The sequence below is a fragment of the Scaptodrosophila lebanonensis genome, unplaced genomic scaffold, assembly GCF_003285725.1.
Source record: "Scaptodrosophila lebanonensis strain 11010-0011.00,11010-0021.00 unplaced genomic scaffold, SlebRS2 tig00001415-arrow-pilon, whole genome shotgun sequence".
Taxonomy (NCBI): domain Eukaryota; kingdom Metazoa; phylum Arthropoda; class Insecta; order Diptera; family Drosophilidae; genus Scaptodrosophila; species Scaptodrosophila lebanonensis.
Window position 1 is genome coordinate 8,140,578 of NW_022060742.1, and position 16,686 is coordinate 8,157,263.

The 16,686-nt window shown below is 40.7% G+C and overlaps 3 protein-coding genes across 3 annotated transcripts; 2 read left to right on the forward strand and 1 right to left on the reverse strand.

The window, feature by feature from the left end:
• Window positions 1–3,505: 3,505 nt before the first annotated feature.
• On the reverse strand, window positions 3,506–6,329 carry LOC115632907 (peroxisomal targeting signal 2 receptor). The gene is made up of 3 exons (XM_030530197.1): window positions 6,015–6,329; window positions 4,001–4,756; window positions 3,506–3,940 (listed from the first exon to the last, which is right to left on the reverse strand). Exons 1-3 carry the CDS (start codon window positions 6,104–6,106, stop codon window positions 3,772–3,774), a joined length of 1,017 nt encoding a protein of 338 aa, XP_030386057.1. The 5' UTR covers window positions 6,107–6,329; the 3' UTR covers window positions 3,506–3,771.
• Window positions 6,330–6,872: 543 nt separating this feature from the next.
• LOC115632315 (phosrestin-1) lies at window positions 6,873–8,697 on the forward strand. Its single transcript, XM_030529416.1, has 3 exons — window positions 6,873–7,808; window positions 7,870–8,064; window positions 8,132–8,697. The coding sequence occupies exons 1-3, from the start codon at window positions 6,953–6,955 to the stop codon at window positions 8,284–8,286; spliced, it is 1,206 nt and encodes a 401-aa protein (XP_030385276.1). The 5' UTR covers window positions 6,873–6,952; the 3' UTR covers window positions 8,287–8,697.
• A 793-nt stretch (window positions 8,698–9,490) lies between these two features.
• Window positions 9,491–11,525, forward strand: LOC115632742 (pre-mRNA-splicing ATP-dependent RNA helicase prp28). The gene is made up of 3 exons (XM_030529989.1): window positions 9,491–10,185; window positions 11,212–11,332; window positions 11,401–11,525. Exons 1-3 carry the CDS (start codon window positions 9,491–9,493, stop codon window positions 11,467–11,469), a joined length of 885 nt encoding a protein of 294 aa, XP_030385849.1. The 3' UTR covers window positions 11,470–11,525.
• Window positions 11,526–16,686: the final 5,161 nt, after the last annotated feature.

A 16,686-nucleotide genomic window follows, 5' to 3' on the forward strand; every position in this document is an offset into this window, starting at 1 on the left:
TATCATAATCACATACACTAACACTCTAACAATTGGTAATTAGTTAGTTACTTAGTTTGACGAAATCACTTTCTAGTTAAACACCTATGGTCAGACAAACAAATAATTTGCACAAAAATTTCTAATATCTTAGCTCTGAAAATGAAGCACAAAACAATTTATTTTTTATAGAAATTCCAATTTAAATTTATTCACTTTTCTTAAAAACATTATGAATAGTCAGCTAGATGTGAAACCAATAGCACGAAATCACTTTCTAGTTAAAAATCTATGGTCAGACAGGCAAATAATTTGCACAAAAATTCATAATATTTTAGCTCTGAAAATAAAATGATAAAAATGTCAATTTATTCACTTTTCTGAAAAACATTATGAATTTACAAGTGAGGTCAGGATATCTTAATGTTAAGAGTAATTTTCATAAACTATATATATTACTATTATTCTAACGTTTAGGCGAGCAATCCTTTCTGCGACTTATTCAACTTTTGCTATTTGGTGCAAATCTGTATTGTTAAGTGCCAGGGAAAGCAATAGATTATATGTATTAAGTTTTTTTTTGTTTTTTTTTTTGATGACTTGCTTTATTTATCTTTATTTAAGATCTATCCTAGAAGGCATTGAAATTTGTTCAATCATGCGTTCTGTCAAGAAATCATATGCCGTTTCCGAATGCTCTCACTTCTGGAAGAACTAATTGATTATGCGCTTTCAAAACAAGACTTACCTTTTAAGCAGAAAAAGGCAACTGTTGTTCGCGATTTCGGAAGTGTGCCATTTTCAGATTTCAGATGGCGCATAATTTGTTAAAGCCATCTCTGGCCGAGCTGACATCACAGACAGACAGACGGACAGACTATTCAGAGAGGGTGAGGAAGTGAGGAAGGGGGGCGGGCGGCATCTGAAAACCTGCTGCCGTATTAATCCGATCGAACAACAAACAACTTGACATTGCGGCAACTCAATCTGAAGTATGTGTAGAAAGGAAGTGAGGCAGAGAAAAGTGAGAAAGGCACAGAGACATAAATACAGTGTATAGACGTATATTAAGTGGCACATTGCATAATACAGACTCGCACATACTCTATACACTACACCCCTGCCCGTATTCATTCAAAATCCACAATCCTACGTGACATGCAGTGAAAGTTAATTTTTGCGAAAAATCTGTATACAAATTATGAAATGAGTGAATGAATGTGTGTTTTCCTTCGCTATCACATCAGCAGCAACAGCCCCGGAGACTGTTGCATTGTTTTGAGCAGCGGAAATGGAAACCAGAAGCCAACCAACCAGCCAGCCAGCGAGCCACAATGGCAGCACCTGTGTTTGCCAAAAAAAAAAAAAATGTTGCATATAAATGTTGAATGTGCCAAGCACTCGATTAAATTATTTCGCTTCATTTTTTTGGTTTGGCAATTAAATGTAAATGGTCAGCAAATTGGTATCTGGCTTTATAACATGGCCAAGAGCGAATGGGACAGGCAGCCTCTTTAGAAAGGTTCGCAACGCTTGACTGCCAACTGTCAGCTGACGAGAGATGCGAAAGGGGGTATATACTTGCATGTGTATATGAAGTTTAATATATATTGGTAAATGCGAAGCGTCGCTTTATTATTGTTTGAAGTCAGTTAAATGTGTTGTATGCGTTCATTAAACAACATGCTTTCAATTAATCGTCGTTCACATGTGTGTTTCGATTTTTATTTTCTCTTATTGTTATGTTATTTAATAAGACAGCGGCTAACTGCTGAGCTCACTTGCTTTCGTTGGCCACAGTTTTTGGTGGCAGCTCTTATAATTGCTGCCGAGGTGTGCTTCACATTGACCAAGACATTGTGTTTTGTTCAGGCCGATTGACCGCCTTAGCGACTGGTGTCTTAGACGCGACTTTCTTTACCACTCCCGGCTCCTTTTTAACCGCTTATGCCTTTACTGGGCTGGTGGCGGCACTTGTGAATTTCTCTGATGCCTTGGCCACCTGTGGCTTTACACCTTTCTGTGGCATCTTTTAGCTTTTTTCGTCGCTACAAGTAGCGGACAGATGTGAATGTTTGTGAATGTTTGCACTTTCAACTTTAACTTACCTTTCAATGCCAATATTCGGCACTGATTTGTCTTCCTTTTCCTCCTCCTTCTAGTTACGTCCCATTAGCTCAAGTCAAATCCGTTTTAACTTCCTCTCACATAATCTTCATCTTCGTCTTTATCATCGTCTACGCGCATTTTTGCTTCAGCATCGGGTTATGTGGCCCCCTCTGAATTGGCGTCCTCGTCAGCCTCATCGCTCATAATCTTTCGCCTGCTACATGATCATCATTTACAACAACTCAGTGTTTAATTAATCTTTAGATTCTATTAGGAAATGCAAAACAATTATACTAATTTACTTGCTGAACAAAACAAAACCTTTACGCTTTATTTTACAGTCATTTCACATTTATTATTCATTTCTAAAGGGACGAAATCTTAAAGGCCAAGTTTGAAAAAAGTAACGTGCATTAATCGCGATTATAATTGAGCGCGAATAAGAGCTCGCTGCTATGTCACTGGACATTTACAATTTAACTCAGTCCGGCAGCCTCGCACGCTGTTTGTTAATTGTAACCGCTAGGTGTGCTTTTTGAAATTGTTTACCTTGACAAAAGCTTGCTGGTATCGCAGTTGCCCGCTAAATGCTTGTTTTATGTTTTTTAAAAATTGCCCACAATTAGTTGGTAATATTTCAGCTATACTATACTATACTTCTTTTATGTTTTTAATTCTTTTCAACTTATTGTTCATTAAACATGCTAAGCATTTATTTACTGCCATTGGCATCCATTTTTGCCAGCTTCTCTTTTGAAAATAATCCAACCATTTTATCGGTGCGGAATTGAACGTTTACGTTTCAGCAATTTGATTTTTTTGAACACAAACAAGTTTTTATGTCAATTTTTTTTTGCACTGGATTGAAGGCTATTGGCAAAGCACAAAATTGATGCGTATAATTACAGTGACAACAGCAGCCGGTGGAGATTTTTGTCAAAAGAAATCAGCGTTAATTGTCATCAAAACAAATATTGACACATTTTCGCCTGAAGTCGTTGTCAAAGCTCAGGCGGGGACTAAAGACAGGACTCCATCAAGGATTCGCTTCAGCCAACGGCCATTCGTTCACAGCATTTGCTTTCGTTGATGGTTCGAATAAGCTGAGAGTTGGTCAATTCTGGGAATGCCAGTTGGTAGTTCTGTTGCTTACACTAAATTAGCGCTTTATTGCATGTTTGTGGGCCCTCAGGCTCGACTAAGAGACAGAGGTACAAAGACGAAGCAGGTCTACTAAATTTTTGACACCTACGTGAACTTCTTTGCTTCTTAAGTTTGTGGTTCTCGTTATAGCCCGCATCGTACATATAGTATTTATTTAAGGTTAAAGAAACATAACAGTGGCTTTGGTTTCGGTATATAATAATGATACAAGTATGTATTTAAGCTTTTATTGACATTTCAAGCACCTGCATGTATTTGTCTTTCACTTGCACTATTTACAGGTCGTCGTTTCCTTAGAGGGAGTTTCTTTTCATTTTCTTTGTGGGCCCGGCATAGCTCAGCTATCATTGTCGTCTTGATGGACTTGGTTTAGGGCCTGGCTATTTTGGCGCCAAACGCGCCTTTATCACATTCCATTTCCAGTTTCACAAACAGTTACAGATTAGCAGTTCTACTTCCAGTTGATTAAGGCCCATGGAAAGCATTAGAATCGCTCGCATTTACTCGTAGATACCTAGTTTAGATCACATCCGTTAGGCATTTGGGCGTATATATGTTGGTAATGGCATCCCAGCCACAATCGGCTAGCTGATGTGCTCGATGTGGATTCCAATCGAGTCCGCATACAAACTCCGTATGCTGTTCATTGATTTCCTTTGCAGCTTCTCCCTGCTCCAGATTCCAAATCCTACACAAATAATTCACATTAGAGATATCTTTATGTCTGAGACTGTACTCTCCCACTTACCGTGTGGTGAAGTCATAGTTGGCCGAGGCTAAGACAGACGCCGAATGTGGCGAACAGGCCAGGCGTCGCACTGCAAAATCCCCAGAGTATAGCTCGAAGACATGCGTCCGCATCTTTCGCAGATCCCAGCCACGAATCAGACCATCCGAGCCGCCAGTCACCAGCAGATTGCGATCGAAATGATTCCAATCACAGGCCAGCACTTCGCTGTCATGGGCCGCCTCGATGCTCATCAGTGGTTTACCTGCAAGATCAAGAGAATTCCATAAGTTTAATTGTCCATCTGTACTTACGCTCGCAAAGAGATTCGCTATGAGTGGCGAAAACTTTGCGCAATATATCAAATCATTGTGTCCCACAAACGTCGTTATGGAGTGCTGTCGATTGCAGTCCCACAGCTTGAGTGTACAGTCCCAACTGGCCGAGAGCAGAGTATGATAGTTCCACTTCTCTCCCCAATCCAAACTGTAGATCTCATTCTTGTGCTCCTGCAAACAGATCAGCGGTGCTTTCGGTGTCTGCTGTGCCGTCGCCGCCTCCGCATCCAAGCCGGACCAAATCTGCAGCGAACCATCGCCAGAGGCTGTGGCAGCTATGTCGGCTCCATACGGACACCAGGCAACGTCAAACAGTCCGTCGGACCACTCCAGTCGACATAGCTCTGTGAGATTTTTTTTCGTCTCTGCAGTAGCATCTGTTTGGTTGTTCTGTGCAAGCAGAAAGAGCGAACCACCACCGGCCAGACCGTACAATTGGCTGGAAAGAGAGAAAAAGTGGAATTCAAGTAATGCCTTTTTTGAGGAAACAGATAAAATAAGAGAGAAGAGAAACGGACAAACTCCTTACAGAGATTCATCCTAATTGAAGAAGGGGTTTCTTACTAAAAACTGAACTGCAGTTGAGAGATCGGTTTAAAAAACGTTCGCTCTTGGATGAGGCCGTCTGGAGGCCCTTTGATAAAAGATAACAGAATTGATATCCAAGGCCAGAATAGACAGAAGATTGCAGCTCTGCTCATTACAGCTTTTTATCCATAACGCAAGGATTTGATGAATGACTTCTAAAACATTATTACTACTGAAGCGAAAATTTCACTTCTTTTTTGAATATAACAGCTAGGTTAAACGCTTTTTGAGCGCCAACTATTGCCTGTTTTGTTTCTCTATCATCTGATTTTCAAAAGAAAAACGTAAATTTCAACAAAATTACTCTCGGCTTTTTTTATGAGTGCGAGTGTATGTCCGAAATAAAGATCTGATTGTTTCTCTCATTCGATGTCGATGATTCGTTTTTACGAAATACTTTGATCACGAGACTAAAGGTATTTAAATAAATTTAATGTTTAGACACAGGTATATTTATTATGAAATTTAGGATGCAAAATGCTATTAAAAAATGTGTTTCAATATCTTTGGATTGAAAAAGGTTGTGGCTTTATTGGTGATATTTCTTCGTAGATTACGTTCTATCCCACATTTTCAACGACACAATTTCACCATCCAAGTACATCTCAGATTACTTGCCCTTCACTTCTTCAGTTACTATACTTTAGCTTTGCTTTAACTGACTGAAGTATTAGCTCGGTACTAGGCTATCTTTTAAAGTTTGGTTTCATATATGTGTGTGTAGGTTGAATGCGTTATGGGATTGTTCTCCCTATTTTTGTACCTTAGTTTTCCTTAATGGGACATAAACACTTGGTTTAAAGTATAAAAAAATACTTTTAACCGTTTAAATTTAACAAAAATCCATGCGACAATTCTCCTTCTGTTTTCACAACTCAACTTCTGTTCGATAACCCGTTTACAATCGATCATTCATTTAAAAGTTAGGGCAGGACGCACATTAACGTACCAGGGATACATAATCTTAAATAATATCTTATTCCTACATGTAATTGGACAATTCCTATGCTTGACCTACATATCTACAACTCAGGTGTATTTTGTTACCTATTTTTAAAACAAAAACGTTGTTCAGGAACATCTGGTTATAAGTATAAAGTAAATCTCACCTGGTAGCCAGCAGCAAATAGTTGGCCTCAAAGGGTGAGAAGCGCAGACTGTAGCCATGACGATCGACGGTGGTGTGTGTCTGTGCTTGCATGTCGTTTGTGGTTTGTGTGTTGGCTGCAAATAAAGAGTGAGAAATAATTGATGTAGACTTTATTAATTTCCTGCTTCATCCACTTCCAATGACCAGCTCGCTTAGTCAGAGAAATAATGAAAGAAAAATGCAATCAATATATCGATCTTTGATTTATAACACGCTGTCCCAGTGCAGCCAAAACTTCTAAGGTTTCCCTCAGACTTTAGTTGAGTAAATGGTTAAATTCTAGTCGCTTGGATCTGTTTGGCAATCGATCCAATCCATCCAGACACACATGTTCAGCAACAATTACGCGACATGCGGTAATAGTTAATCAAATGCTAATCCCCAATTAGGAGCCATGATGTCGGCTATTTAATGCTCGCATAACAGACATTCATCGTTGATTTGAACTTTTGCCAGTGTGGCGTTTGGCACGCGCTGACCTCGCACGAGGTCGGGACAGGCCTCTTCGCGACACTGCGGCACTTCGACGGCTCTGCGACACTTGACATTAGCCAATTTGGTCAAAACGTGCTAACAGAACTGCGCACAAGTTGTGTAAAAGCTGGCTTGGATGGGCCGCAGAACCTCCCCCAAAGAATCTACATATGTTGGCCGATTCTTTGCTATTGTCTGTTGCTGTTTACACAAAAATAGCTGCATAACGCGTAAATCCATTTAGTGTTGGCTGAAACCCCACGGGCATGGCCGAGCCAAAGGTATATAAGCAGGTTGTATGGCCCGGCAATTTTGCATTGTTCCCGAACCGAAGAACTGTGAAGGTTCCACGCGACGCGAGAATAAAATATATACTTGTAAATCGTTTAAAACTAGTAACAGAGACATAAAAGAGTACTCGACATGGTTGTGTCCGTGAAGGTTTTCAAGAAAGCGACTCCCAACGGCAAGGTTACCTTTTATTTGGGCCGCCGTGACTTTATCGACCATTTGGATTACTGCGATCCTGTGGACGGTGTGATTGTTGTGGAACCGGAATATCTCAAGAACCGCAAGGTATTCGGTCAGCTGGCCACCATCTATCGCTATGGCCGCGAAGAGGACGAGGTCATGGGCGTCAAGTTCTCAAAGGAGCTCATACTCTCACGGGAACAGATTGTGCCCATGACTAACACCAATATGGAGATGACGCCCATGCAGGAGAAACTGGTGCGAAAATTGGGCAACAATGCGCATCCATTCACCTTCCATTTCCCACCCAACTCGCCCAGCTCGGTTACACTGCAGCAGGAGGGCGACGATTTGGGCAAGCCCCTCGGTGTGGAGTACACCATTCGTGCCTATGTTGCTGACTCGGAGGACGATCGTCAGCACAAGCGCAGCATGGTCAGTCTGGTTATCAAGAAGCTGCAATATGCACCTCTGAACCGGGGCCAGCGCTTGCCCAGCTCGCTGGTGAGCAAGGGTTTCACCTTCTCGAACGGTAAGATCAGCCTGGAAGTTACTTTGGACCGTGAGATCTACTATCATGGCGAGAAAGTGGCTGCCACCGTTCAGGTGTCGAACAACTCGAAGAAATCGGTTAAGAGCATCAAGTGTTTCATTGTGCAACACACCGAGATCACAATGGTGAATGCACAATTCAGCAAACATGTGGCACAGCTGGAGACCAAAGAGGGTTGTCCCATCACACCAGGAGCCAACCTGACAAAGACTTTCTACTTGATACCCTTGGCGGCCAACAACAAGGATCGTCATGGTGAGACAACGCCTGCTTAGAAGAAGCTTCAAGACATTGCTTAATCTACTTCGCCTCTTAGGTATTGCGCTGGACGGTCACTTAAAGGATGAGGATGTCAACTTAGCCTCCTCGACCATGGTCCAGGAGGGCAAGTCCACTGGTGATGCATGCGGTATAGTCATCTCGTACTCGGTGCGCATCAAGTTGAATTGCGGCACACTGGGCGGTGAAATGCAGACAGATGTGCCTTTCAAGCTCTTGCAACCAGCACCTGGTAAGTTCAGCAAAGCTCAAAGAAAAATTGTGGGTTTAATAGTCTCCTACTTGTAATTCCCCGCTAGGCACCATTGAGAAGAAGCGTTCCAATGCCATGAAGAAGATGAAGTCCATTGAGCAGCATCGCAATGTGAAGGGCTACTATCAGGATGATGATGACAATATTGTTTTCGAGGACTTTGCCAAAATGCGCATGAACAATGTCAACATGGATGATTAGACGCGATCTTTAAACACACACACACACACACACACACTGATATGGCCCCGGGTTCATAATTTGTTTTATGTCTCTGTGGGTCCAGCTAACTTCGTCTTGTAGGTATTGTTAATGACAAATTCGAAATCGAAAGCACTGAAAACTTGTTGCCGCAGTTATCGATGTGCCAACGACGCTGATGTCACATCTTTGTATTATAACCGTATATTATTTACTATAATTTCAAAACAAAACAAAAAAACTTTAAACTCAAATTCAACAAACACACACGCTCTCTCAACCACCTCTCTCTTCATGTGTTGTATAAACTTTAGTGGATCTGGAGTTTATAGAGTTGAATATGTTAAAACAGACCACGGGTCTATAAATAAATGCTATGACTACTTGTAAACAAAACTTACTGTTCGAAAACGTGAATAATCTTAATTTATTTTCACAATACAAGTATATAGCGTGGTTTTGTTTTCTCAGTGAGTTTGGTTGCTTTGGCTTTCAACTTCAGAAGTCGAATGAGCTAAGGAGCTGCGCAAGATCAGCAACAAAGCCTGCGTCTTGTGGCCGGGTTGTCTTAAGGGTTGCGTTGACAGGGGGTTGACGGTACTGCTATAGGTCAGCCCTAAGTGGAAACAACCCCTGAACCTGTGCAACAGGCTATGCGAAACTTTTGCTCAGCCAATCAGCGAGAGGCGGCATTATTGGTGCCATTCTAACGGTCATTCGAAGCGTTGATATTTTTGCATAATAGACAATAGTTGGAACTGAATTAGACTCCTTGGTGCTTTGTATCGTTGTTTGTCTCCTTGTTGTGTCTCTGACCTTGAGTGTTTGGTGTAGTCGTATAAGGGCAGCTGGTTGCCAGCTGCCTGTTTATATAAGCCAACGTAACGTGTTGAAAAGCCACAAAACCGAAGCGGAAAATAAAAACTTCCACTCATAACAATATTTTCCCTCACTCTGTAGTCTCGTTGCACAATTGAAACGCATTGCTGCAGCATTTTGGGGCATCGAGTTGCAGCTCCGATCGATTTCACACTTGACTGCTTCCAACATTAACTTCCGGTATTGCTTTGCCTTTGGCTTTGGTGTGGCCGGCCAAGCCCCAGACCCCACACTGCATTAGATCAAAACGTACCAACTATAAATGCCAATGTTGTTGTCAAAATGTTGCCACAATTTTGACGAGAGTGCAACGCGAAGGTAGGCCATGAAACAGCAAGCCTTGAACCCAACTATTGGACTGTTGCTCCAGCAACTCTGGCTGCTGGTGTCAGTGCAGTCTCAAGCGCATTATTATCACCAACCCGCTAGACCGCTTTACTATGCATACGAGCCGCAACCTTTGCTCCGGCGTCTGGAATACACGCCCTATTCGGCACCCGCGCCGGCCACGCATTTTCAACAACAGCCACCCAGCTTCCAGGTGCTCAGTTACCGGCCCAGCTATCACCATTTGGTGCAGCATACGTTGCAGCAACAGCCGCCGCCGCCGCCGCCGCCGCCACCGCCACCGCCACCCAACCAGTATTCACCGCAGACACAACCACAGCCCCAACGTCCAATAGCGCCACATGGGGATCTGGCCAAGCATCGTCACGAGGGTAACTACATACAAAGAGCTAGAGGCGCCCCATTGCAGGTGGTTGCCCCGGCCCCGGCCCCGGCCCCAGCCCCACCCTATCAGCCACAGCTCGAGCAACAGCGTCGACTGGAGGAGGAGCAATTGTATCAGACACCACCAGCGCTCTTCACCAGCAACGTGCTACATGTCCTGCCCCGTGCCGCTCGACAACAGGAGTTGTTGGAGCTGGGCGCAGATCGTGCACGTCGTTACACGGACAATGAAGACGTTTTGGCAGCTGAATCGAAGGTGCGGCCAGTCAAGGGCAAACGCTACTATCAGTAAGATTATAGCATTGATTCGACATATCAAGACTCAGCTACACCCTCCTTTCTAATCCTTTCTAATTTCCTAAAGTGTTCGTTATAAGCTGTGTCTAAGTGCCAACGACTATTGCAAAAACTGTGCTTTAATAACTTTCTCAGAAACCTGTCAAAGTCAGCTATTAATTAGAAGGAAAGGTTTTAAGCTCACATAGTCTAATCTTTTTTCCTTCAGGCTGTTACTGAATTCTACATCAGCAACAGAGGTTTCCTTTATTATTATAAGTGCTGATAAGATGAAGATTTATTCTTGATAACTAAAAACTGTCTTTGCCAAAAAAAAAGGGGCAATCCTTCCTGGACATCTGAGTTGCTGCCAGGTCCAAAGTAAATCAGTTCCTATAAGAAAGATTAGGTTTGAAATCATAAGCCAACTATACTTCAGGCTGTTACTAAATTCTACATCAGCCACAGAGGTTTCCTACATTATTATAAGATTAAGATTTATTCTGGATAACTTAAAAGTGTCTTTACCACAGAAAAAGAGACGACCCTGCGTGAGAAACCTCTCATCTGAGTTACTGCCAGGTCCAAAGTAAATCAGTTACTATAAGAAATATTAGGTTTGAAATTATAAGTCAACTATAATCCAAGTGGATCCTGGTAGATCCTTTAAGCTGAAGCAACATAACCTTTCCTACTCTTGATTCTTATGGCTTTTTAAACTGTCTGAGGATTTCCGTATTCCCTCTTGACTTCTGCGAGTCTTAAAATGTTTCTAAATGCCAGAAGCTGGCACAACAAATCCTCCTACTACTTACTCTGCAGCCTTTCAAAGACATGTTCTCATAGGGAGACCGAATTTAAGAAAAGTATCAGAGAAAACATCAATCCACCCGAGCCAACATTTCGTCCTCAAACTATTACTAGTTTTCACATTTTCGCTGAGGTTTTCCAAATAATCATAAGTTCTGCGAGTCTTGATATGTTTCAAATGCTAGGCAATGACGCTTTTCCGTCTTCAACTTTACTCTTCAACTGTAGTGACATTTTCATGCGCTTTTCCGAGCCCAACTCGCGCAGTTCTGGCCACGTACTAAAGCAGCCTGGAAAGCAGGAGCAACGTCTTGAGTTCCAGCGCGGCACAAACCGTTACAAGGGCGAGGTGAGTTGCCAGCCACAACAACAACAACAGCTCATGACTTACTATGAAGTGGTTTTTATTGTCTTTAGGTGATTTGGACAGATCGACAGGGCGGTCATGGCGAGCATCGCTGGGACTTGGCGCAAGGAAAACTCTGAGCGCCAAATTAGCATAAACATTAGACTTTAGCTCATTAAGATCCTTCCCTTTTCTCTCCAACTCTTTCCCTCTCTCTCTCTCTCTCCATTTATCTGCAGCTTACTGTTTATATAAATAAGTAGATCGTGACTTTTCATAATTTTGGCGCATTATTTATTTAAAGGCAATGAATTGGCGTGAAATTTGAAAAACTGCTGCAAAAGATTTGCATACGAAGACAAAGAGGCCACAGCGACTGCATCCTTGGCCCAGGTCAGTAGATCATTTTCTCACGGCCCCGTCTGGCAGCAAAGTGGACTGTCCGGTTACACGGCTTTTTTTATATTTATTTTATAGCTGGCTCTGGCTGGCACTGGCTAGCGGAAAAAGGTCAGCGTTGGTTAGCCTGGCGCTTAGCCAAGGAAGAAGAACTGGTTTCAAGCAATGACCCGAAATGTCCTGCAGTTGCTTACAGTTACAAAGGCAGTCGGTCCATGCATGCGGGTCATATGCAAATGCGACGACTTTACAAGGGGTTGCTGATGTTACTTACATATCTCTCCTTGTCTTGTAAGTCGCTGACCTCAAGGGTGGTTGCAGTTCCTCATTTACATTTCCCCGGGACGCAACCTTAAGTGACACAAATGCCCCGAAGCTGTCAGTGTCCAGTTGTTGTTTACAGTGCGGCCCAGCTGACCAGCTTGCTTTCCATAATGTAAGTCCGTGTAAAGGCCAAGTTATAGGTGCCTATCAATATAGAATCGTAGAGAGTCGTCTGCATACTTGTATGTTAATTTGTTCTTTCCATACGCATACTCGTATGGGTATGCGGGTCATTTAAGACACTGTCTTAAGCTGTCAGTCACTGTCCACAACCGGTTCCTTGTTCCTTTCTGGGCGATAAGGTCATCAGCAGAGCATTGGTCGGTGCTACACCCTTTGCCGTTCTCACACTATCGCGCACTAGTTTCTAATTTATGCAAGGACATTGCGAAAGGACACTATTGCTTGGGTGCAGCATCTTCTGGCGCAACTGTGATTGCTGTGGCGTGAGTTCCCAGTTCCCAGGCCCGGCGCAATGTCCTTGAACCGGTTTGACCGGTCCAGCATTGCTTGGCGAGTCTTAGGTGACCAGACCTGGTGGCCCTCTCTGTGAGAACTTGCGTCTTAGATAGCTTTTTTGTCAGCAACTGGCTGGACGAGTTGCTGCCCTCTTCTTCTCCCTGTTGTTGTTGTTGTTGCTGTTGCTGTTGTCCTTCTGTCTTCGCGTTTCAGACTTGCAAATCGTTAAAGGGTTACGCCATTAATTTACGCGCAATTGCATAAATGTTGACGAGGTGTGATCCCAATTCGAAGCGGCTGAGTTGACATTTGAAGGAAAATAATAAACAATTAAATTAAATAATTAAATAATAATAATAAAATAAAACAAATATACGAGTATGTTGCCTAGGAAGAAAGATTTTTAAAATACTAATAAATTAAGTTACAGTGGGAGCAGCCGTTTTCGAAATCCATTTATACATACTTGCATATACTTTAAAGAGTCGAAAATGCTTTTTTCTGCCTGTTACATACATTTGTAAAAACTCAATAGACCCCTTTAATGTATGCAAGTTTTTTGTAAATTCGGCTTTTCCAAATGAAGAAATTTTATTCAAATTCATAATTTTTTTATAAAAAATGCTCTATATTGAGAGCTTCTCTTATCTTATGCAGCATTGTCTTTATCAAAGCTTATACTTTGCATCCAAAATAGTGCCGCCCGTCAAAAAAGTTCCATATTATCGCAAAACTCACAAGCATTTTCCTAGACTTTCACAATCACGCGTGGTTTTTTTTTTATTTTTTATTTTTATTGCTGCCTATTGTCTTAGAATTCTATAGCGCATTTATATTTTAATAACCTTGGCAACGAGTTGGCGAACTGCCTTTTTAACTATGACTATATAACTATGATTATTAATTTAAAACTATGATTATTTAAATTTGCTTATTTTCAAAGACTTGTGTCGTTTCTTTTATCTAAGGGGTGTAATCTTTTGAGTCCTCGTCTGTTTGTATTTGTGGCTTAGCTTGTTGCAAGTTGGTTTATCCGCCTGTCCGTATACCTCGAACTGAGTCGCCCAATTAACTGTGTAGGAATGTTGAGGTCCTTATGCAGGATTGCGTTTCTAACAAGCCAGTCAGCTCCAGTCTATCTTCTTATGGCCTTCTTTTGCATGGTTTGTATTTATACTCTGTACATGAAATGTACAAGAGTATATTAGGATTGCGGGAGCTGAAAAATGTAACAGGCAGAAGGAGGCGTGGCAGACCCCACAAAGTATATATATTCTTGATCAGCATGACGAGACGAGTCGATCTAGCCCTGTCTGTCTGTCTGTCCGTCTGTCCGTCCGTATGAACACCTGGATCTCAGAGACTATAAGAGATAGAGACACCAAATTTTGCACGAAGATGCGTTATGTGTGTATTCTATACGAGTTTGTTTTATTTTTTTGATTTCCCCCCCACTTCCCCCCTATGGGGGTTTTCCCGATTTTCCATTCGTATAATCGCCTATATCTCGGAGACTATAAGACCTAGGAACACCAAATTTTAGTCCCAGATGCCTTATGTGAATACGCAGAAAATGTATATTTTGGAATTCCCCTCCCTCCCCCCTCTACCCCGCAAATCGTAACTCCCGTAATTCTTGGAATTTCGAACTAAAATTTTGGAAATACCCCCAGTTGGTTATTATGTGTCCGTATACCAAATTTCATTATGATAGACCGATTAAACAAGAAGTTATAGCCATAAATATATTTGCTGATGCAGCGCTGCTGCAGCGCTGCTCAAGCGCTGCCCGCGGCTGTTGTTGATGTTGCTGTTTGGTTGACTGCGAAAATGCTTACACAGACACGAATAGATGCGCATAGGCATACATACACTCACACAGACGCAATTGCTATGTAAATGTGCAATTATACACCCTTTACGTGAGTTCGAATACCGAGAGAGGTAAAATCGATCAAATTTTTTTTTTATTTTCTTTATTTTTTTATTTTCTATAATTATTGTAAACATATGTACAGAGTATTTCAAAGTCGGGACACCCGACTTTAGCTTTTTTACTTGTTTTTTTATGGAATTGCAAATGTCGCCCGCATTTAGCGATTTTCCATAACTCCCGCAATACTTGGAATTTCCCTTGGTCCTTTAATAAATTTAATTTAATTAATTTGCTGATTTATACATATAAACATTTTGAAAAATTACAAACGATCAACCAACAATTTCATGTGAGAAAATTTGAATGAAACGAAATACGTATGAGAGGCGCGAGAGCGGATTAACAGTTATGATTTTTGATTCCTTGCCTTCACTTTTACATTCGTAGAGAGAGCATTCTGCTTGCAGCTGCAATGCAGGGCTTAGTTTTTCACGACCTGTTGAAGGCGTCGCGCCGTTTGTATTTGGAGTTGCCGAAAACACTAAGAAAATGTTTAATTAATAGTTTAAATATTGTAAGAATTATGTAAAAGCATATGCACATATTAAGTTGTGTGTGAAGTGTGCAAAATATGTGTTTATTAATGCGAAAATACCGCGCGATTAATGTGCTGCTTACATACATACAAGTACAGACTTATGTGTGTATGTGTGTGTTCGTGATTTCAAATAAATTGCGCAGTGCCTCAATTTTTGTTTTTATTTTTTTTAAGTGTTTGTAAACGTGATTTAATTAAGTAAAGGTGTTCAATTTGAAAATAATTTGTAATTAAAGCGATCGCAAATCATCTGTATGTAAACGTAAGTACGCAGCTATTTATATTAATGATTTTTTTTCATGTATGTGTGTATGTATGTATGTACACGTATGAATAGTCTCACTTACAGTGGCCTTTAAATTAGCAGACAAAATGTCATCATAACATAACAGATACACAAAAAAGAAAGCAAAAACCTCAAATTACAGAACTTGCCGAATGTGTTGTATAACAGATTGCTAACTTGTCTACATTTTTGTGTTGAGTCTGTTGTATGAAGACATACCAACAAGTTGGAGTTTGGGTGGTCGAGCGCACCAACTTGTCGCAAAGGACCGTTAGATCAATCAGAAGAGCAAGAGAGCGTATTTATTCTCTTTAAAAATGTAAGGTAATGAACTAAGCATGGAAGACACAATTATGCTTAATAAATAATTGGCAAGTCGAGACGATTACTATTGTCCGGGTTTTGCACAATTAAAGAAATTACGATTGACAGTAATAGTTTTAAATGCAATGTACGCTTTTTGGACTTTATTTATTTTATTTTTATACTCTGTACATTAAATGTACAGGAGTATATTAGGTTTGCGCGAGCTGAAAATGTAACAGACAGAAGGAGGAGTGGCAGACCCCACAAAGTATGTATATATATATTCTTAATTAGCATGACAAGACGAGTCGATATAGCCCTGTCTCTCTTCTCCACTTGTTAATTCTAACTTCGCAGTCAAAACCCGTTTCTACACCAAGTATTCATGTCCATTATAAAATACTTCTTTAGAACTACCCTTTATATTTGACTGTCGCTTCATAGTCTGAGTATTTTGAAATCACTACAAAGAGACACCATATATTTATAATTTAAATTTAAGTTGAATATTTTAAAAAGAATTTTAAAAATGTATTTATTGTCCTTCAGACATGTTGGAAAAGCTATTGTGAGTTGAAAATATTCAACAGTCTACACTTTTCCTTTAAATTCCCGTGTGTTCATGAAATTGATAATCTTTGTAAATTCTGCGAATGTAAAGGAATAATAATTTCGTAAATGTGCCTGCCACATCTCTAGAACAGGCTATATTACATATATATGTCCATTATAAAATATTTCTTTAGAACTATACCTTTTTGCAGCTTACCTCCACAAATTTGTGTGCAAATATTTGCCTGGGTATTTTGAAAATCCTACAAAGAGACACCATTTATTTACAATTTTAATTTAAGTTTAATATTCTAAACAGAAAGTCGTACAATGAAATGATTCTTATAAATGGAAATTTCGTACACTTGAACTATAAAATCGTGTTGCTCTATGAACAAATGAATGATTAATATACATACATATATAATGTTAATTCATAATGAAATCAGCTGCTAGCTCTATTTAAAAAGTCAACTGCAGCTTTCCGTTTTACAGACTACATGGACTTGCGGAACTTTCAGTTGTACAACAATACCAGAATATTATAGCATTTTAGT

Bases quoted from the DNA above. Each gene is read 5' to 3' on its own strand.
- LOC115632742 (XM_030529989.1), top strand. From the start codon at position 9,491: ATGAAACAGCAAGCCTTGAACCCAACTATTGGACTGTTGCTCCAGCAA. The intron at 10,186-11,211 runs GTAAGATTATAG...CTTCAACTGTAG, and splicing joins AAGGGCAAACGCTACTATCA to TGACATTTTCATGCGCTTTT. The intron at 11,333-11,400 runs GTGAGTTGCCAG...TATTGTCTTTAG, and splicing joins CAAACCGTTACAAGGGCGAG to GTGATTTGGACAGATCGACA.
- LOC115632315 (XM_030529416.1), top strand. From the start codon at position 6,953: ATGGTTGTGTCCGTGAAGGTTTTCAAGAAAGCGACTCCCAACGGCAAG. The intron at 7,809-7,869 runs GTGAGACAACGC...TTCGCCTCTTAG, and splicing joins CAACAACAAGGATCGTCATG to GTATTGCGCTGGACGGTCAC. The intron at 8,065-8,131 runs GTAAGTTCAGCA...ATTCCCCGCTAG, and splicing joins GCTCTTGCAACCAGCACCTG to GCACCATTGAGAAGAAGCGT.
- LOC115632907 (XM_030530197.1), bottom strand. From the start codon at position 6,106: ATGCAAGCACAGACACACACCACCGTCGATCGTCATGGCTACAGTCTG. The intron at 4,757-6,014 runs GTGAGATTTACT...CTCTCTTTCCAG, and splicing joins TATTTGCTGCTGGCTACCAG to CCAATTGTACGGTCTGGCCG. The intron at 3,941-4,000 runs GTAAGTGGGAGA...TTATTTGTGTAG, and splicing joins AACTATGACTTCACCACACG to GATTTGGAATCTGGAGCAGG.